The 21,519-nt window shown below is 36.1% G+C and overlaps 2 protein-coding genes across 4 annotated transcripts; both read right to left on the minus strand.

Moving 5' to 3' along the window:
* Positions 1-712: 712 nt before the first annotated feature.
* LOC106168111 (uncharacterized) lies at positions 713-10,488 on the minus strand. 3 transcript variants are annotated; one of them, XM_087004908.1, is made up of 5 exons: positions 10,301-10,488; positions 7,417-7,763; positions 4,015-6,777; positions 2,183-2,532; positions 713-1,677 (listed from the first exon to the last, which is right to left on the minus strand). In XM_087004908.1, exons 4-5 carry the CDS (start codon positions 2,496-2,498, stop codon positions 1,475-1,477), a joined length of 519 nt encoding a protein of 172 aa, XP_086861034.1. In that variant the 5' UTR covers positions 2,499-2,532; positions 4,015-6,777; positions 7,417-7,763; positions 10,301-10,488; the 3' UTR covers positions 713-1,474. The 3 variants fall into 3 exon arrangements, with proteins under 3 accessions (XP_086861034.1, XP_086861035.1, XP_013402506.1); XM_087004909.1 differs by lacking the exon at positions 10,301-10,488 and adding an exon at positions 7,884-8,038; XM_013547052.2 differs by lacking the exons at positions 713-1,677; positions 2,183-2,532 and having other exon boundaries at positions 5,572-6,777; positions 10,301-10,459.
* Positions 10,489-13,121: 2,633 nt separating this feature from the next.
* Positions 13,122-16,215, minus strand: LOC106168312 (uncharacterized). The gene is made up of 2 exons (XM_013547335.2): positions 15,113-16,215; positions 13,122-14,922 (listed from the first exon to the last, which is right to left on the minus strand). The coding sequence occupies exons 1-2, from the start codon at positions 15,438-15,440 to the stop codon at positions 14,720-14,722; spliced, it is 531 nt and encodes a 176-aa protein (XP_013402789.2). The 5' UTR covers positions 15,441-16,215; the 3' UTR covers positions 13,122-14,719.
* Between the last annotated feature and the right edge of the window lie 5,304 nt (positions 16,216-21,519).

The following is a 21,519-nucleotide window of genomic DNA, read 5'->3' on the forward strand; positions in this document are numbered from 1 at the left end:
TTGTTTTGAACTTTTTTTCAGATGAAGTAAATGCAAGATGGTTATTTAAGTCAAGGTATAGAAATAGATTCTTGTTGATTTGTGTTATATTATATTATACCTTGCATTTGTACATTCATTTCTAATTGTACTCATTAAATTCATCGACTGTTAAGTCCTGGGTTTTCGCTGAGAGAGAAAGCAATTGTGCTAGTTCTTGTTTTCTATAAACGCTTACAAGATACATGTAATGCTGGCCACACAACAGCTTTAGGTTGCTCAGAAGGCATTTCAGAGCCCTTGGGTGTCATGCAGTATAATCTGTAGATAAAACTCACTCCAAGTACTCTTAAATTAGTAGTTTCATTATGGCTCTGAACAGTATGGCTAGACTTTGCACCCACTGCTAATCTGAGAACTTGATTATTCCAGGAACATGCCTGCGACACACAGCGTGATAAAAGTGATTGTTGTGATAAAAAACATCATTTGTCTAAATATGTTTCCCCTTTGCAAATGTAAAAGATATTGCCCAAGGGAGAAAATGAATGGAAATCTAATGAAAGAGTGCAGAGAAAGACATGTTTCTTGAAATTGTTCAGCTGAGAGTGATGTTCAGCTATATCTTTATCCCAAATTGCTTTTTGACAAATTTTGAAATGACTCATGAAGCCAAATGTCCTGCAGTGGGTTACTATAATTATGACTACTTAAATAGGACATGAGATCCAAATTATTTTGATAGCATAGTTTATTGGACGTGACGTGCGATAGTGAAGCTTTGCCTCACCCAGAAAAAACTCATAAAAGCCATTTTCAACAAAGAATATTTATGATTACTTGTGAATTAATTTCAACTTGATAGCATCTGTGTAAATGTATAATGCATATCACTATGAAAAACTTAAATTAGACCTTAACATTATTCACTCATTGTTAATTTATGATTTAGGAGAAAGGTACAAAATATTTAAGGCATCGATACCATTACTTATAATAAACACGGTTTTTGCTAATAAGAATTTTTAATTTCTTTTCTGTCTCCTCTATGCTCGTTATGATTTGCACAAATTTCCAAAAAGAGAAAGCGTCCAATTTTCTTACTGAATGGTGAAAACAATGCTGGCATCAATGTCACTTTAAATGATGAAAAATAATAACCCCAAAAAAGCAACTGCAGTGGAAAATTATTATAAACTAGAAAAGCACTTGGAATGTAACTAATTTTAAAAATATATGATTGATTGATGAGGTTTCTGTTGCTTTGTCATAGGACAAGATCGTCCTGGAATGTTACTCTATATATTATTTGGTCAAGAGTTGAATGGCAGGTTCTTGGACATAATTCACATAGCTAGGTCTGTTGAAAATAAAAACCTTTCTATACACATACATGGATCCAAGTCTTTGCATTTGCATACCAGTATTATAGTACACATAGATAATCATTCCTTCTGACAAGCAAGGGCAAAACTCTTACTTAAAGGTACTTCTGTCAAATATTTGGATCATTGAACACACTTTTAGCTATGTTTTTCATGGTGCTATATCTCTGCCTAGGAGACTGGCTCTTGGACGCCTCGTAGTTCTCATACATGGCTTCAATCAGCTGCTTGATATGCAATATTTTCTCTTGATAATCACTTGCTTCCATTTCCATGTTAACAGTGAGTGCCTGTACTTCTTTTTTGGAGTTTTCTGCAAAATAAGTTTGATGATGCAATAATGTCATCATTTGAATAATGTTTTTTTTTTTTATTGTGTCTGCCTGTGTTGAGCTCAGTGAAATGTTTTAGAAGATCATGAAACCATGTAAGGCCTTTTTATATCAAGTATTATATTTCAAAAGTTCCATCTGTAGCAGTATGTTTTGAAAAGTCTTACAATAATTACACTACAAGACATTGAATTCCCTTCACAAGTTCACTTTCTATGATTGGGCAGAATTTCTAACTGGAGTGTGCTCTTTTTAATACTCAAAAGCTCACATGCTGATACATGTATGTACATGTACCCAGGTCCGTAGCCAGGAGAGGATTCAGGTACAAGAAGGTTTCACGGTTAAAAGTCCACTTTTTCAGAAAATACCCCCCCCCCCCCCCCCGCGCCTTTTGAAATTGCTGGCTATGGGCCTGGTGCCAATCAAAATTAATTTTTTGTTCCAGCCAAAGTTGGGCAGATCGTGAAGATGGCAATATTGTACCTAGTTTGTATCTTGCAGCCAGCATTGACCTGTCTCTCAGTTGCTGTACTTTTTCTGCTAGGTCCCTGGATCCTGCCAGCATCCCCACACTTTCAGTGGCAGCTCCGCTACTTTCTTGTTCCATCCTCTGAAAGTGATCATAGCAGGTTTTTATCATGTCTTTTAGTTGTCTATATCTGCATATGGGAAGACCATGTTTTGCTCTCTGGAAATGCTGTGACAATTCATCCACCAGTGCTTTATATTGATTGTACTTTGCTTCAAGTTGATCTCTTTCTGCATGGACTCTTGCAGCTGTGTTCTCTGTCCTTCCCATGATGAGCTCCTGTTCCTTAGATCACAACAACCAGCTGAAAAATAAAAATATATTATGATATTATACAATAGGAATTACATGAATGAGAGAAAATATTTTCAATATCAAAATTATTTTGTCACGAAATTAGTTTCATCTTACCTCAACATATGCTGTTCATCACCAGAAAAATAAACAGATGCTGCTTTAAAATACTACATGATGGTGATAAATTTACACTTTGTACTGATTTCATCATGCCATTTTTCATCCACTGGACACCTTCTTAAAATGTGCATTTATGTACACATGTACTATAAAAACCAAGATCACTGTCGGGCTTAAACATTAGTTTATTGTTGATTAAAAAAACTGAATAATTATATTAAAAAATCACAAAATGTAAATGTTGCAAATGTTTGACACAATTATAGTAATAAGTAAATAAGGACATATTACATAAACAGTTAAACAAATATAAGTGCTGCACAAGTTCTACTACTAGAAAAGCTAAATTTGTGTTTTTGGTTGGTTTGGCCCCTTAAATCCAAACAACCTATCCAGAGGATATCTGTGTTTCATCATTGGATCATCATGGATGGTGCTTTTCATAGGATAAATCAGCCAATCCAGATTTAATATTGGTGTCTCTAGTTTAATACATGCATTTCTTTGGCCTGTTTTGTAGTGCTTTTCCACGTTTGACATAGGATGTTAGCTACAGGCACATGTAAGATATTGCTAAAACGACACTTTATGAACAGATAGTTAAGTTGTACAGTTCAAGGAGATAGGATAAATCTGCAAACTTGCTGGTGAAAATGGCAAATTTCCTTGGCATTACATTTATAAATATTTCATAAACATTTGAGATTAAAGGATTTCAATGCAACACGCACATAAATAAGGATAATCAAATTAAACAGAAGTAATTTCTCTGTCTTTTGTAGTTGGCCATCTTGCAGAATGTTAGAGACATCAACAGCAAAACAAGGGTATTATGGGTATACTTTTTTTCCAAATATGGAATGGATAAATGTTTTGTTAGCAACTATCATGGCTTTTATGATGTTTATAGTAACTATGTTGCATTATGGGAACAATTCTTTGAATGTGGTAATAAACAAATTTCTTCTTCACTGGATACTTATTGTGGTGTTATCCAGCTTTTGTGAAACACTACTTAATACAAAGGATCCAGAGGGTAGCCAATTTATCCAACAGACAGGGATAACTATGATACAGAGTTATCCAGCATTGATGAAACTGGGCCCTGCTAAACTAATGTGCATCTTTTGCAGTTATCTTATCTACACTTTCTGTAGAGCTACTAGTTTACATCCTAGATGCATGTAGCACAATGTTTTAACTTCAGAGCAAAAAGTTGCTGTAAGTCCAACAACTTCTTGCAGACTTTGACGTCTTCTGGCTTATCCATACTGATCCAAACATTAAATCAGACAGTGTATTTCATTCTGTAGTTAAATACATACACAAAAAGAGTATTTAGAGACTAATATTATATACCAATACTTACCATAAGAGTTTGGGTGTAACTGGAAATGTCCCTTGACCCTCTATCAAGTGAAAACCAGGTCATTTTCTGAAGTGCTGCCCCCTTGGTGTTTTTTGCAAAATCCAGGCCATCATCATCATCATACCACTGGCACCTACTACTTTGGGAAATAACAGATAGTACTATGTCTACGAGTTGGGACTACTGTACACTTTTGCTGCAAAGTCTCTGTCAAGCCAGTTCAGGGTTGATTACAGTGTTGCTTCCATTTTAATATATATATTCTGATCACTGTTTTTCTGCGTTGTTACTGATGCCATCCAAAATATCACTCATAATAACTACCAAACCATTTCTTGTTTAACTTCACATTTAATAAGTAGAGTTGTTTGCTTAAGGGTTCCTTTCAAAAATCAGCATGATCAGAATATTTTTATAAAAGTTTTTTTTTTCTTTTTTTGCATGCACATTGCCAATATGGCCCATATGCATTTTCGTTTTTTTTTTATTTTTAGATATTGTTACAATGTTTTTACATACTAGTAGCTATCACCAGTGTCTGTTATTGTTGCCGTTGTCATCATTGCTTTGCACTTTTCACCATAAACACAATTGACAGAATAATGGATAATCCTGCTACTTATTATCCTCAAACTTTCTGTAATAATTGTAAGACTTAATTGCAGCTCTAGTTACAAAACCTGCCCTATTGGATTATTTTTGTTTAAGTTATACAATTGTCATTTTACAATATTGTCATTTCCATTGCAAGTCTTTGAACTGCCATAGACCTGAAGCCCCGAGCTATAGTTACTTTTTCTGAATGTCCATGTTATTAGTAGTACACAGTTTAAATTTTATACATCTTGTATTGCATCAAAATTGACAACCCAACATGTATATTGTGCACTATCATTATTATCTGTTTAATGTCTGTACACGTGACAGCTTTGCTGCCTTGTTTGCTGTGTGCCAGCTTTGCTATCTAGTGTAAACATTCTCTTTAAAAATAATGCTTGGTTGTCTAAAAAGTAATGCTTAATTAGGTCAGTGTAATCAGGATTTTATTTAATACTGTTGTCTCTAGTTGAGCACATGTATTTGTTTTCAATGGCCCATTTTGTAAACATTGTTTTGTCTGTAATTGTTATAATTATACAAGGGAATCAGTACTGTTTCACTTTTTGATAACTTAGTAAACTACCATGAAAAGTTTAGGAACAATTTTGTGTTTGTAACTGTACATATGTCACTTAACTATCTGTTAATCTATAAACAGTAAATATATACAGCCCAGATAGTATGAAGAGTAGAGTGGCCGGGCTACCTAACAGCTTGCTGGCAATGGATAGCAGTGTGCAGTTGGGACAACTGTTCATTGTGATTAGTCCAGCATTGGGTTCGAAGCAGAAATGTGCAGCTGACCAGTTGGTCTGACATTGGTCTACTGCCACTGTCACTAGCAGACCAACTATAACTGTAGCACAAAGGATAACTACTTAGTGGCAGGGGCCCTAATGTCAGGGCTCTAGCAAGTCTAGCGGCATGCTATCTGGGGTCTCTGTTAACAAAAAAGTCTTTATGCTTTTGCTCAAAATCTTTTTTATTTGGGTTAGAAAGTTTTAAAAAGTTGAAAAAGTGAAAATGATATTTAAAACAGTATCCTCATCTTGCGAGTTACAGACATTTATACTTTTTAGAATAAAAGTCAGTTCCCATGCTTCCATGAATGGGTAGGTATATCAGATCTCATAGGATGTTACATGTAGCTATATGTACCTACAGGTAGTATACTACAAAAACACCACTTAATGAACTTTCAAAGAGAGATTCCATAAATAACTTTTGTTTTTGTTTTTGGAGAGAGGCAGTCTGACAGGAAAGTCACTATGTCATTTAATTGAAATACTTATATACAGTATGTACTCTCTAACAGTGTTCCATGAAACTCTGGACAATAAGACTCCAGGGTCCTGAAGTTTCTGTCAATCATATTACATGTATCTGAATAAATTGTATTCAAATCTCTTCTTGTTTGCTCCTGTTTTGTTGTTACTCAGTGCCATAGGATTGTTATTTGCCAACTTTTTTTTTTCATTATTTCCTTTTATATCAACTGGAAAATTTAAAGTTGCCACTTCAAACTTGACCTTTTTTATCACATATCCTCAAATTGTTCTTCATAATATACCAGTGCTTTAATTCACACATGTCAGCTTGAATAAAAAACGTACATCTAATGTTCAGTCTGAGTGAAGCCTCCATCACAAATAAGTGAAAAACAACTTGTGACAGACCTCCTTATAAAAGTGACAACATTAAACATTATCACCTGGTGATCTTGAGAGATGGTCGACCTGTCTTAATAATTGATATCCCCTCAAAATGTTTCTTTGTATAAATGTTATTTGATCAAGAGTTGAATAGAAAGCTTCTGGACAACATTCTGCTGAAAGAAAGGTTGTTATACATAAATATATATACACATATTTATACACTGACATTTTTTGCTTGTTTTTGTGTTGATATATTATATAAAACAGATCCCTTCTGACAAAGAAATGCAAATTTAGTACTTCTGTCAAATATTTGGATCACTGAACACACTTTTAGCTATGTTTTTCATGGTCTCGTATCTCTGTTTAGGAAACTGGCTCTTGGATGCCTCATAGTTCTCATGCATGGTTTCAATCAGCTTCTTAATATGCAATACTTTCTTTCGATAATCCTTAACTTGAGATTCCATTTTTTCAGTGAGTGCTCGTACCTCTTCTTTGGAGTTTTCTGTAAAATAAAACATTAATGTACTTGATAAAATGTCATTGCATTTGACAGATGGGTTTTACTTAAATATGCCTATGAGGAGCTTGATGTTAAAAAAGTACAAAAAAATCATGAAGCAGTAAATTTTTTTTATGTGCTAGCAGAAGTTTATGCAGTAGCAGTACACGTATCATCTGTTTTCACCAACCAACCAGTTAGGAGAAAAGCCATTCTCAATATAAGTCATGTTCACAAATGTTCTAACTTAGACCAAGGAAATGTATGTGACATCTTAATTGCTGACAGCAGGGATTGGTCTCACAAAAGAACTTTAAATCGAAGTTGGTCTTAGCTTCCAGACAGCTATGTAATAAATAGATAATCACTCTGACAAGACAGGACAGTAGGTGTTTACCTAAATGGAAATGCTAGTCCTGTATTACAAAAAGTAAGCAATGGGTGTCCAATAGCTACTGTATTGTGGTGGACTATTAAACCATATCTTTAATTGAACTAATTGATTTAACCATACAACCAGAATGCCTCAAGAGTTGAAGACCTCAGTCTCTCAAAAAAAAAAAAGTTTGGTTGTTCCATGATATGTCATAAAGACTATTTCCTGCCAAATTTTGTAAAACTGTGAACATGACTTTGTTGTACCTTTGTATTTTAAAATCAGTATTTCTCTCTCTTCCACTTGGCGTTCTGTTTCAGCTAGTGCCATGGCTGCTCCCATTAATCCCCCACTCCTGGTGGCAGCTCGGATATTTTCTTGTTTCACCTTTTCAAAACCTTCATAGCAGGCTTTAATCATGTCCTTTAGTTTTTCGTATCTGTCCAGAAAGGCACCACATTTTGCTGTCTGGTAATGCTGTGACAATTCATTTATCAATGTTTTATATTGTTTGTACTGTGCTTCAAGCTTATCTCTTTCCACATGGACTCTTGCAGCTGCTTCTTCTGTCTTTCCCATGATGAGCTTCTGCTTCCTAAACCAAAGCAACCATCTAGAAAAAATGAAAATGGAAATGTATCATGTATAATTATAACAGTCATAATGGCACAAGATAGATAAAATAATATTTGAGACATGGAAAAGCTTCTGTTTCAAATGAACTTCATCTTACCTCAGTGCTGTTCTATATCTCCATAAAATGAACAGATCTTACTTTAAATACCACATAATGGAGAGAAATATCCACAACATGCAAATCTCATCAGCAGAATACTTCATTCACTTGAAACCAATATCTTCCTGCATTAAATTGCATTGTGTATATGCAAGCTGTTGCAGAATGACTGATTTTGAATCATACTGTAGCATTGGTAAGGAGGCCAAAGCTGGCACCCCGAGGCTCACTGTACATTGGAAATCAGCCTTTGTGATAGGCAATAAGGTGCTGTGCAGCACTGAGCTAGTGGTAATAACAGAGGCTTTGAAACTCAGGGTGGCAATAGGCAGAAATGATGGTCATACATCTTTAACAAACTGCATTTTCATGAATAATCCATGCAGTGTTGTTCCAAGCATTAATTTTGCTATGAGATTGATCCAGACTATTTGACATTTGAAAGTTCTTCTAATGGTATTATATGATCATCCATAGTTCCATAAGTGTTTGTACAATCTGGTAGTTGTTGAGCAAGTCATAATTTTTTCCATTTATTTTACGTTCAGAAAAACCTTTGCTCTCTCTAAATTTTGTGAATGTGTGTGTGTGTGTGTGTGTGTGTGAAATCTTGTTACTTTATAACCCAGAGATAAAAGCGAGTAATCCAAGCAAATCTGGACTGCACAAATGACACAAATTAGATGCCAAAGCTGAAGTCAATAATAGCCATTTGTATCTCCCTCAAAACATTACTTAGTGACATTAAAGTCAACCAGGGTATGATGCAAAAACATGAAGATTTATAGTGGTTGTATCTTATTATCTCATATCAATATTTTCCATATATGTTCTAACTGTTGTGCCAATTAAATTAACAAATTAACAATTATGGCAGTGGTAAAGCTGAGAGATATTGCTTGCTGTTACTTTTATATTACTAAATGAAGCTAATTAATTTAGGAACTTATTCTGACCCTTTTTCACTATCAAAATTAATTTCATAACATTTTTCTGTCATATTCAATGAATTAAGGTCTGGGGTTGTTGAAAGGTTAAAGCAGCTCTTGAGTAATCAAAAACTTCAGCTGTCAAAATATTTCCTGTATAAAATTTACATTTTTTCATGTGAAAGGGACAACATACAGTATGGGATTACAGTATAATGAAATCACAGTGAACCATTTTTCATGTGGTGGACAAGTTTCTACCACTTACAGACTATATTATCCATATTTAAACTCATTATAAACATTCAGTCAACTATTTAGTTTGAAATCTTGGCTTAAGCTAAGTGAACAGCTATATGTAACAATGTAATCTATGACTATTAATGTTATATGCCTGTGAACAGGGAGTATATTTTCATTACTTACAAAAGGGGACAACATGCCTTTGGACATGGCCAATCTAAATAGAAAATAGGATGATATATGGCAATATGACAACACCTTGCACTGTCTTGTTACACATTCCCTTTCTGTCATAGTTTGACATGATTTCATCTCTAAATCTTTCCACATTGAAGACATTTTATAACTTTGGTACAGGGAAAGATGCCATGAACTAAAAACAAACAGGCTATTAGATTTAAAGCTATTTGACCAATTTATACATATTTGTATTATTGGGTTAGTCAACCAAGTGCCTTCTTTCTTTAGAAAAACATAATACAAATTTATATCTTTTCGTGGTTTGAACATTTTAGATGCATATCACTGTGATATATGCAGCAGTAGCACCTGCCCAATACAATAAATGGATACCATCCTCTGGTGGCACATGTCTTGGACCTAAACCAGTTTGGGTTTATTTTTGTTTTTTCACCCAGCTTTAAAGGGCAACTAATGTGTGATATGTTAAACCTGCCTAGCAGGGTCCACCACAATATTCATCATTTGTATTCAGTATACATGTACATGTAAAGCTACTGGACAGGAATACTCTATGGGAGGTTGTTCTGTTTATAGTCAGTGTAAGATAGTATGCAGCGACAGTAAATAAAGATGTCAGCTGTTTACAAGTGTGTCAGGTCAGTGAGAATACCATTAATAATACCCTGTGTTCAGGAATGTCCAAATAGAATGTGTTTTTTATGAGTTCATTGCGTTGTCTGTCTGTCTTAAAATGGACAACTGTTAAGCCAGATGTATTTATTCCTTCTATCTGAACTTCAGCAAATTCATCTATTCTAAATGTACACAGAAAAGGGATCAAAATACCTAGGTTTTATGCTTCTACTTTTAAAGAAGACCGTACATATCTTTCCCATGCAAGTTATCTCATTCACACTTTTTTACAGAGCTATAAATATATTTTCTGCCTTATTCATACTGATTTATATAGAGTGCTACTGAAATCAACCTAGTGTATTTCTTACTGTACTTTAATTCATAAACCATATGAGCATTCAGAGACTAATGTAATGTACTTACCATAGCCAGCTTGGGTGTAACTGAAAATGTTCCTTTATCCTCTATCAAGTGAAAACCAGGTCATTTTTCAAGTGCTGCCCCCTTGGTGTTACCTGAGGAATCCAGCCCATCATCATATTATTATCATTAGCACTCCGTTTGTTGGTAAATAACGGGGGGTTGTGTGTATACTTGCCATTGTTTCAGTTGTTTAGATTAGTGATTTTAAGTATCTTTGGGTTAAAGTAATATATATTGTAGAATAGAAAATAGATAAAACTATTTAGTAGTAGAGAGATGTTTCAAGTTTTTTATTAGTTTATTACTTTTTTAGACCGAAAAACAGTAATTTTCATCTTGCGAGGCAATGCTACAGGTATTTTGACTCTTGAGAATATTAATCACTCAACAGTAATCCTAGCATAGTAGCAGTGGTCACGCTTCAGTGAAACTACACATAGAGTGGACGTATCAGGTCGTCTAGATTGACGAGAGGCTACCAGCCGCCACAGGTAGAATATAACACACCACGGTTCGAGGAGAGATTCCACACATAGCTTTGTTTGGCAGTCTACCCAAGCGCCGGATTTAGGGGGATCAGAATTAAGACTGCCCACACTTTGGTTTTTGAAAAATAAAGCTCAAACCAAAAAGCGTCTACCTGAATAATAGTTCTAAACTGTACCAATTGGCACCGTTTGCCCTCCAAAGCATGTTTTGTGGGGGAGGGGGGCTTTGAGTGGGCCCCGAACCCCCCACCAAGTTTTTTTTTTTTTTTTTTTTTTTTTTTTGGGGGGGGGGGGGGGCTTCTCCGACCTCGCAATCCGATCCTGGCATTCCATACCGTCACCCCCTTCAAAAAATCCAGGCTCCGCCCCTGTACCCTGGGTGACAGTGAAGTCACTGTGTCATTTCAGCAAAGCATGTGCTGGTCGGTGTCAGTTCTGAGAAACTTAAAACGGTAACACTACAAAGTTTTCGATCATGTCCTCATTTAAAGAAATCGTTTTCATTTTTTTTCTTATTTGCTCCCTTTTTCATGTTCAGTGCCGTAAGTCTATTTATTATTATTATTGTTGTTGTTGTAACTTATTTATTTATTTATTTCAATATCGTAAGTTGCCAAAACTTAATCTGATTTGTCGCACACTCCCAATTTTCTCTTCATTACATAACACATATGCGTGATTGAAAATATCTCCTGGTACGTCTTGTTTTTAGTTTGATTTAGGTTGACTACATACAATAGTGGAATATGAAAGATCTCGGGCATTAAAACACCCGTTATCACTTCGAACGCTATCACTTTGTGATCGAGAGAGATGTATCGATTACAAATACCCATTACGTGATTTAGGCCAAAGAAATAGAGCACAGAAGTCATTAACCAGAGATATAAGGAGAAGGTGTCCTTCTGTTGGGACTGTAGCTATATTTGTAAACCAAAAGAAATAGAAATGCACAAGAAATGGTTTTAAATGACAGATAGAAATGTGTGTAGGCCGAGCTCCTACAAATGAAACTGAACGTCGTGGAAGTAAATGACAAGCGCGAAAGGTGAGGGCGATCTATTATCGTCCATCTGCTTATTTACTTTTGACAGTTATGGTTGCAAGTCGAGAAAAAATCTGATTTCTTGAGATTCTCATCAATTTCAAGATCATTCTGACCATTATCCTTTTGAACCTCCAACATGGTGTATAAAACACGCGTTTGACGTTATTTTTTTTTTAATTGCCCTAGTTAGTACGGTAGCATATATTCCTAGTAGTATTTTCACGACGCAATAGAAATGCAATTTTTGAGCAGCGGTAGTAATTTAGGTACTTACAAATATTGTTATTTGCCCTTGAGACGGAGAAAAATATACCCCGCAGCATGATGCAGTCATTTAAGGCATTTAAACTACCACAAATTGTCTTTTGTGGGAGCGTTGTCTAGATCGAAGCCCGTTGCTTCAAGATTAGACTCTTGATTTTCTTATTTAACCTTGATCTTTTTCTGGAGGTGATTTGGCAGACGTATTGATCTATGAGCATTCTTAACAATTTTCTTGAGGTAATAGGGCTGAAATGCTTATTATTAGCCTTACGACACGAATTTCGATCTTTTTACGACAGAATATTAAGATTTTAAACGCATAGTGACAAATTATACATTTTTGTCATGACTGTTAAGACTCGTCAATCCTTGCAAACAATTTTAATACTAGGATCATAAAAGAAATTCATTTGAACTATATGTCACATTTTTGATAAAGAAAACAGGACTGATCGATGCATTTTCTTTATTTTCCGGTCATTATTATTATTAAGGTTATGTTGTCAAAATATTGTTATACTGGTTCAACTTTTTACTACACTTGGCAAGGCTGTTCAAAGGATAACAAGATCGATCTAATAGTACTGACAGACATAAGAGTGCAGAACTATCATCGTGAAATTCTCTGAAAACGGATTTTAATCGCGATACCCCCCCCCCCCCCCCCACTGCCCAAACGTCAAGTTAACGTTATCCATTCATATACAGTCTATCTAGCTGTGTTTTGCCAGATGATTCACTAATAAGATCCTTACATATGAGATCTCAAATTTCGATCGCCTTTTTTTCATGAATTAGTCTTCTTAAAAATACGCTACATATTATATAATATTAATAGTTATCAATTTTCAAGATTTGTTTGGAAAAATTAAAATGTAATCCTTTTTCTTGAAGCGTTATTACACCGATAGAATAAAGGTAGGTCTAAAATCTTGGTTTTTAGCAGGCTTGACCGTCGAGGAATAGTGATGCTCTGCACTAAACCTAAGTCCCAAGGAGAAAATACCCCAGTGGCACTCAGTTTCAAAGCCAGAGGTAGAATACCCGTTTATTTCAGCATATGCTTGCCATCTTAACTGTATGACATGACTTGTTTATGAGACTGATAGGTGGGCTGACGATTTCACATTTTTTGCACTTAAGCCAGTAGACGTGTGTGTGTGTGTGTGTGTGTGTGTGTGTGTGTGTGTGTGCGGGGGGTGTTATTAAAAAATAAAGTTTAAAAATCGGTAATATATCAGAGAGACGGCTCTACTTTGCCAGCTTTCCAGTCAACCATCTTTGTTTAGTTTCGGAAAAGAAACAAATTAATCTAGAACCAAAAACGGTTTTACTTGGAGCTTTTTTGACAAAACGTATGAGAGGAATCGATGCCCTTTTTTTTCTTTTATCATTTAAAAAGGGTACCGGGTTTCGTCTGATACGCCCCAAGAATGCACATTAGTGGCATCACATTAAAACAAAATCCTACCATCATCATTGAGATGTGAGTTAATTGCAGGATTTCGTGCAAATTCAGTATGGCAACGGACATTCATATAAAGCACAGATTTCATTATTGCTAATTGGTACGCATCTAGAAACAGAAACCAATAATTACACAGCATCTTCAGCAAGATATGCCGCCTTGATATCTACGATCAGTTTGCGAACTCGGTATTGAACTTAATCCGCAAGACCTTTCCAATTATATGATGTTCTGCAAGATTTCTGTCCCATGTTACCGAGATAATGTACAACGTTTAACATCAAACATTGCTCCCCCTTACGTAACATAACCTATAGATATATCTGAAATCCCATTGCACAAGTTCTTGTTTTGCAAATAGAAAGGGGGAAATTACCTATGCGCCACTGGTCTCCAGTAACAATTTCTGGAAGAGAGAATGGGCAAATTAATGATCACAACTATCAACATGTGCTTTGAGATCTAGCAAACCGGTAGTATATTAATAATATATGGATTGATCGGATGGTGTGGTAAGGTGTAAACGCCGAGGGGCTCTCATAAAGCACATACACAGGGGAGATTCGAAAACGAGCAACTTTTCACTCTCTAATCCGTACAGTCAGCTGGGCCCTGGCCTCGCATGCATAAAAAAATCAATATGACTACTGTTTGAATTCCAAAAAGTAGGCGGCTCGTCTTTAACAGTTTCAGGTTGAATTCATCTCCATGTCGCTGGGCAGGACTTTTATGGAGAAAACGGTCCTCGGGTCCTTAGACGTCCATAGTCTTCCCTATTTGGAGCCAATATACGATGTATTGATTTCCCCGTCAAGAGGTTAAACCAATTTCATTTTGCAGTTCTGAATGTTGCTATAAGCTGTTTGCATCCTAGCACGATAATGTAAGCGCCCCGGTCCTTGTTGAATTGAAAATAAGAAAAATCGGCTTTCATTATGAGAAATCACTGCCTATCAAAACACGCGAACAGATAGCGCTTACTGCAATCTTTCCCCTGGAATTTCCTTTCCACCAATTCTTCGTTTTTCCACCATTATGCCAGTTTCAGGTTTGAGTAAACGAACCTGCAGACAGCTCACATTCTGTAACATCCTGTCTTTTTTCTGTATTTCTTTCCATATTCAGAATTATTAACGCCTTCTGAAAAGCAGCTAAAGGAATCGACTGTTGATGACTTCTTTTATCATTCCCTTCATTAGGCGGTATCTTTGTATAGCCATGTACCGCTTAGATTCTTCATATTGGACCTCCATTTCGTGAATAAGGTCTTTTATTATATCCGTTTTTCGCTTGGTGTCCGTTATTTGTTCTTGTATCTCAACGTTTTGCTCTAAAAGGGCATCGTCAGAAAGATCTGAAGTGGAAACATTGATTTAAATTAAAAACTAATATTTGTATTCAAATATTTTGCATGCAATAATAAAAACTAGTATCTTAAATTTTCATTAAAGTTAATGCGATGCTCACCTTACGCCATTATTAAACTAAAGGTACATAAAATGTCATCTGAATAGTTTAAATAAAAAAACAAAAGAAAGAAAAACCTTTATAGCGTTCCTCAATTCTTTGAGCGGCGGCACTCGTATCCTTCTGCCGCACAAAGTCTCTGCACATCTGTTTTAATCCGCTTGATAACGCGTCCCCTCCATTTGACAACCTAAGATGGGTCACTGTCCTTTTAATCATGCTTTTTAGTTGCCTATAGCGTCTAAAGAAATCTAGCTCTTTGGATTCCACGTATTCCCTATGTAGCTGCTCCACCAGCAAACGGAATTTCTTGTAGTCTTGTTGTGTTGCTTCAAGATCGTTGCACAGTTGTTCTGTTTCTCGACGTACTTCGGATTGCCCTGAAAACCATCCAAACACAGCCATATGAAAATGAAACTGACGGTACGATTACGAGGTGTGCAGGAACCACGAGGTGTACCTTGTTCATTGCCACTCACGGAGCCGCCTATGAAAATAGCGGGAGAATGTTCAGCTCGGAGGTGAAATTGAGTGCGGGTTAGTATCTGCAAATGAAACTATTAGGCTTGTAAAATGAAAATAAATTAATCCGCCCTTCTTTCTATCCCAACTGTCTACATAGCTATCTGGTTTCATGGATGTTCCACTCAAATCAACGTAGCGAAAACCCAATTCTAAGAAAAGAACTGAATATTTTAATCTAAATCCCACACGTCATATTAACTCGGGAGAGACACATCTGATTTCCCTGTAAAGCGGCCTATTCCAATTCTTTCCACGTTCCACGCCCTCCTTTAATCAGTTACGAGACCGAATCAAGTTGTACAATCACACGTCAGAGGCCTCCTGGTTAACTCGTAATCGCACACAGAGAATCACTGATGAAAGGTACTTTCATCCTACTTCCTTCAGTCCTCCACTCCGATGATTAACAGTCGTCCTTACGAAGTGGGATAAGAAATATTGACGTTCAAATAAAGACTCAATTCATCGGGATGGCAATTTGTGTGGATTTGAAAACGATAAATAACCAGTGGCAGGATTTCGTTAAAGGGATGCTATTTGATTTACACTTTTCACGCCAAGGCTCAAAGCGTGACGCCAGGTTGGAATTAAGCGCGCGCGGTCACGTTGACGTTAATTTGTCATGGAACATTTGATGTCATGTCACGTATTTCGACAACCAACTTCAAAAATAGTAATATTAACATTAAAACTCCCCCTCACACACACACGCATGCACACACACACACACACACACACGCACACACACACGCGATGTACAGATATACCCAAATTAAATAAATGTATCTCCTAATTTCGTCATGTCTTCAAAAGAAAGAACAATCTGGATTTCTATCGTTTCCTTTTCTCCGGACCTTGCTGGAATTATTGATTAAGAATAAACATGTTATAGCTGATATCCTCTCGACCATACAAGGGTTGACAGGCTGACACATCACCAATATCACTTCGGACCAGGCCGTGAACCAGAACGCGTCGACATGAGGGAATTATCAAAATGATTGCATTTTAAATTATCCTGTATATGTCAAACATTCGATATTAGAGACAGGAAGAGAGAACAGTCTTTACGGAATTAAGAGTGATTTGTGCATTTTTGTCTGTCATAAAGTGACAATGTGCGACCATTTCTAATACTTTTGTTTGATTATGTACTGGAATTATCTAGATTTATGTCATCTATTCTGACGGGGACCTTGCTGGAATTACTGATCAAAAATCAACGTGTTCTTTTCGATGTACTGTGTAAGATAAAAATTTATTGCCTTTCACGAAGTCGTCTAGGTTGAGGCCATAGGCCAGTACGCTTCAGAGCGAGTGATATTTCAAAATTTTTGTTTATTAAACCATCAGATCCGTATATGTTAGACACGTTATCAAGAGAAGAGGAAGTGAAATGGAATAAAAGGCTTCACGGTCATTACTTTGCCAATGATAAAATGAGCAACATTACGGCTGTTTACAAAGTGCACATTTAAGAATCCGGAGATGCAAAATTGGTTACGCGGTTAAGTTGACCAGTGCATACACAGACAGACACTCATAAGTGTAAATTACAAAAATTGCCGGTCTGATAGTCAAGCCTTTTTATCACGACTGTCATTCCTATGAAGTCCGAAAATCAGTAGCATGATTTTTTTCTCGCTAAATTAAAAGTGAGATCGATTACATTCGAATATTATTGTTGTATAATTAACTAGCTTGCAAATTAAGGATACCTTGGTTGTGTAATAATCGATAATGCTTATTTTGTGCGCCTATATTTTAAGGCATTATCTATCATTCATCACTGACAAAGAAGTAACACAGGGAACAACTGACAGATTAGTTCACCTTAAGTTGTCTGAGCGAAAAAAATTTTCCGAGAAAAAAATATTAATTGTGTTATGTTACTAATGTGCGTTCTGACTCAGAAGCTTGGAAATGGTTTCTAAACGAAAAAAACTCCCCAGAGAAGAGAAACTGTCTCGCTTCAAGGCGACTATGAATATTTCCGGTATATGTAACACGGTATTTTTGCAGCATTCAGCAGTGCGATTCTAATATCATGTAATATGGCGACGCGATATCGGTGAATTTTGGCAAACATTGCCTGTCTCTATGCATGCCCATGTTAACATCGATGCAATAGAAAGTCACAACGCATTCAGAAATATCACGACCCTAATTGCCTTCTAGATTGGTTGCTGTGACTCAAACAATGATTGATCTATAAATGCAGCGGCCAATATAGGGTGATAACGACAGCAGCGTCTGCTAGGGCGTCAGTTGATGGAATTTTAGTCTTCCATCTCAGACAAGGGTCGCTATTAGGCATGTGGACACGAGAACGCATAAGGACACGGAGAGACTGACTGGCATTTTCTTGTCTCTGCGTCTGCTGTCGGATATGTTGCTTTAGTTTGCTGAGAAAGGAAAGGAGATAGTTAAAGACAGATACTCCAGCCGACTCTTAAGGCAAAAATATCATCAAGGGTTTTTAATCCACCCACATCCCTGACAAAATTGTTGCGAGATACGCGAAAAATCGAAAACCCTTATATTTGGCATTGAAGGTGCATGGATTTCCAGTATCACTATTTAAGTTTATCTATGGTTTTCTTGAATAAACTTGTACGGTGAAATTGACTGTGAGATCTGTTCAGAGTTATGATACTGCATACTGCAGCCACTGTCAATTTCGTTTTGAAATAAATAATGAGTTCATACACTCTGAAAGTATTCTTGATTTTCAAGGGCGACATACGTAAAAATACTTTTTAACGGTAAATGAAATTTTATTATTTGTTATTTTAACTAAGGAATGGCTGAAAATAAGGACTCAACACTACCATCTACCATTCGTATAAACAGTCACATTGTGACTAGAAAGTTTACATGCAGTTTTCATTCGACAGTAAACTTCCCTTGTTACGTGTAGTAATACCTTGGGAAGACCATATTTCAGGATCACTCCCCTAATACGTAGTACAATGGATAATTGCTAAGATCTAGGCTAAGCTTTTACTCTCTCTAAAGTCTTCTTTCATCCCATGTGTAAATTCCTGGATAAATACATGGGAAATACGATTGTAATTTCGCTGTGTATAAAACCAAAGGAATCACAGAAGATGCACATCTATCAGACCGATCAGACAGCTGACTGATTTAGTCTCTTCCCGGCACTAGATATGCCAGTCAGTTGAATTTGCAAAGGGACTTGCTTGGACTTCTAAATAAAGAGCACGTGTTCTATTCCCAGGATATTAGATTCGTAACACCCTTATCGCAATTTACAATTTTTATCCATTAAGACTAATAAGTTGCATTTGGTTTTAATTCTGACAGCAATGACAGTTGCTAACACAAAACGAAATTTGGCAAGTAAAATACTGTGTGAAATTAGCGTCATTATTGCAGTTATCAAACTCTGTCTCTCTCTCTCTCTCTCTCTCTCTCTCTCACACACACACACACACACACACACACACACACAAACACACATTTATTATATAGAATATTTACATGGCACAAAAAAATCAAAACACAAGCAGACAATAAGAGACTATTGCCTCTTGTATAGAACCATGTTTTATGAGAAAAACGTTTTGAGCCACCTCTCTACAACCGCATTCATCAATCTTTTCACAGCGCATTGTTCCACAGCTGAATTTACGTAATCAGAAATTGGGATTTCCACCCAAAAACATTTCTGTGTACCGTTTCAGTAGGTTAGTATAAAACCTTGCAATTGATAGATTACAGGTAGTTCAAGGATTTCTTTTTCCAGACAGAAAAATTGGCTAAATATCCTAATGTGATTCGATGTCATAGAGACGCTATTATCGACTCATTGGTATGCAACTAAGCATCAAACCCAAAACCGCAACGAGATCTTAATGTATCTGTCAGATGATGTTAAGAAAGAGATAAGCTATGTGAACTTTTCACATTTCTGCCTCGCTACGTTATATTACCTTTTTTTTTATATTTTCCTTTACAACAAGGCTAATAAATGTATACATTTTAAACACACTGTATTCGATGATTTTCGATGTAAATAGCCAGATCAATTACATGAATATCAAACCCCATCATGACTGCCCATACCAATCTCTGCCCAAAAAGATTTTGTTGATTTAATCTTGTTTTTTCTTCTTTATTTCTTAAGTAATTTAATTCGTAAATGTTATTTCTACAAATCATATAAAATTCTTCATATTGCGCCCGTTTTCTAAACTTGCCCTACATGTATCAGAACATCTGACGCAATCGCTCTGGTTTTAATTTTGATCGATATACTCACATATTGTTTTATAGACCTGGTTATTAGTATCTAATAATATGGCAAATTCATTCTATATATGTATATATTCATATTTTAATATGATTAAAAAATCATATAAGAAATAAGAAATAATTCGAAATGTATGAGATCTTTGGGCTTTTTTTTAAATTATTGGATTTTACTTCAAACTGAACATTATTTTCGAACGCTGGGGTACAACTTCTACCGGATTTGCTTTACTTTAAGCTAACGATGAGCGCCCAGGGCATCTTTAAAAACTCTCTCAGTCTCAGCTTGGACGTGGGTCAAATGTCTTGGGAACATTATCAATCAGTTATATATTCTCACGTTATTTAGAAAAAAATTCCCCGATGGCTACTGACAGGGCACACTAAGAGTACACCGGTTCAAAGTCACAGTTCAAGAACGCACTGCAGGAATCAAGCGAGTCAGTCCCACCTATTATCTCTTAGAAATTGTGATATATTGGTTTTCTGCATTCTGGTCTGTTTGCAGTGGCGGATTTGGGCGAGGGTCAGGGGGGTCCTGACCCTCCCTTCGATTTCTGAAAAAAAATCACACGAATGGTCCCCTCTTGAAATTAGAATTTTGACTAGCTGAATCATAGTCATGAACTGTACCAAATGGCACCGTTTGCCCTCTAAAATACCAAAAAATTCCGGGGCCCTTCAGCGTGCCCCGAACCACACGCCAAGGTCTTATCGTCGGCTTCGCATCCGCGGACCCCCCTTCAAATAATCCTGGATCCGCCCCTGCTTTGCATTATGGTGCATTGCCTGAACTCTAAAGTTCGGTAGGATATATTTTTCCACCCGCCCGATAACCTCATAAATTGGTTCCGCTTGTTTCTCCTACTGCTGTGTACATACTGCAATACTCCTACTCAGAATCGATGCAGGGTTCAGGAGATCGAATGCACTTGCTAAGACATGACATGTTGCTATATGAACTGCTCTCTTACGTGTAAGACTGTAAGTTTTGAAAATTGATAAGACATGGCATTCATAATCTGAATTCCTCAGCAATACAATTTCTTTATAATCAGCATTTTTATTTGATTTCACAAACAGGTCTTATCGAAAGTAATAGTCGCAATTATTGTAGCAAATCTTTTAACGTTAACGTAATCCCACATGTTCTTTCCCTTTTCCAAGTAATTGCTGTCAAGACCTAGGATAAGGTTTTACGTTATTGTCATGTTTCCATAATATATATGTCTTACAAAAACATGCACATGGACATCATAGGTAATCAAGGCTGAGTAATAGTCAACATGAGTACGATCTCAGACGAATTTAGTGTTATCTCTTATAGCCGAAGGCAATTAGCATTAGGTTTTGCGACCAATATTGACAATAAATTGCAAGTCAAAAACTATCAGCATATGCTACGTTTGTAATTGTGCTATAATGCTGTGTAGGTTTTAACAGTTTGGCGCAGTGGCATGCTTGTTCTAAAAATATACAATTTGATAGGAATAGCAATGGAAAAAACATAAAGATGGCACCAGATTTCAACAAAATTTTATAGTTGTAATATTCATGGCATGTATGTTATTTTCAAATAGTTCAATTTACATATTTAGCATTTATTTTCTTTCCTTTTGTATATCGTTATTTTTATCCCTGTATACAAGTTCTGGGTCACACTATATGCACCGCAAGTGCGTCT

Source organism: Lingula anatina, chromosome 2 (assembly GCF_051362555.1).
Source record: "Lingula anatina isolate TDL-2025a chromosome 2, LinAna3.0, whole genome shotgun sequence".
NCBI classification, from domain to species: Eukaryota; Metazoa; Brachiopoda; class Lingulata; order Lingulida; family Lingulidae; genus Lingula; species Lingula anatina.

Coding starts and splice junctions, on each gene's coding strand:
- LOC106168111 (XM_087004908.1), bottom strand. CDS start 2,498: ATGGGAAGGACAGAGAACACAGCTGCAAGAGTCCATGCAGAAAGAGAT. Junction 1,678..2,182: donor GGCTGCAAGATACAAACTAG/GTACAATATTGC, acceptor CTTATTTTGCAG/AAAACTCCAAAAAAGAAGTA.
- LOC106168312 (XM_013547335.2), bottom strand. CDS start 15,440: ATGGCTGTGTTTGGATGGTTTTCAGGGCAATCCGAAGTACGTCGAGAA. Junction 14,923..15,112: donor AATTGAGGAACGCTATAAAG/GTTTTTCTTTCT, acceptor TTTCCACTTCAG/ATCTTTCTGACGATGCCCTT.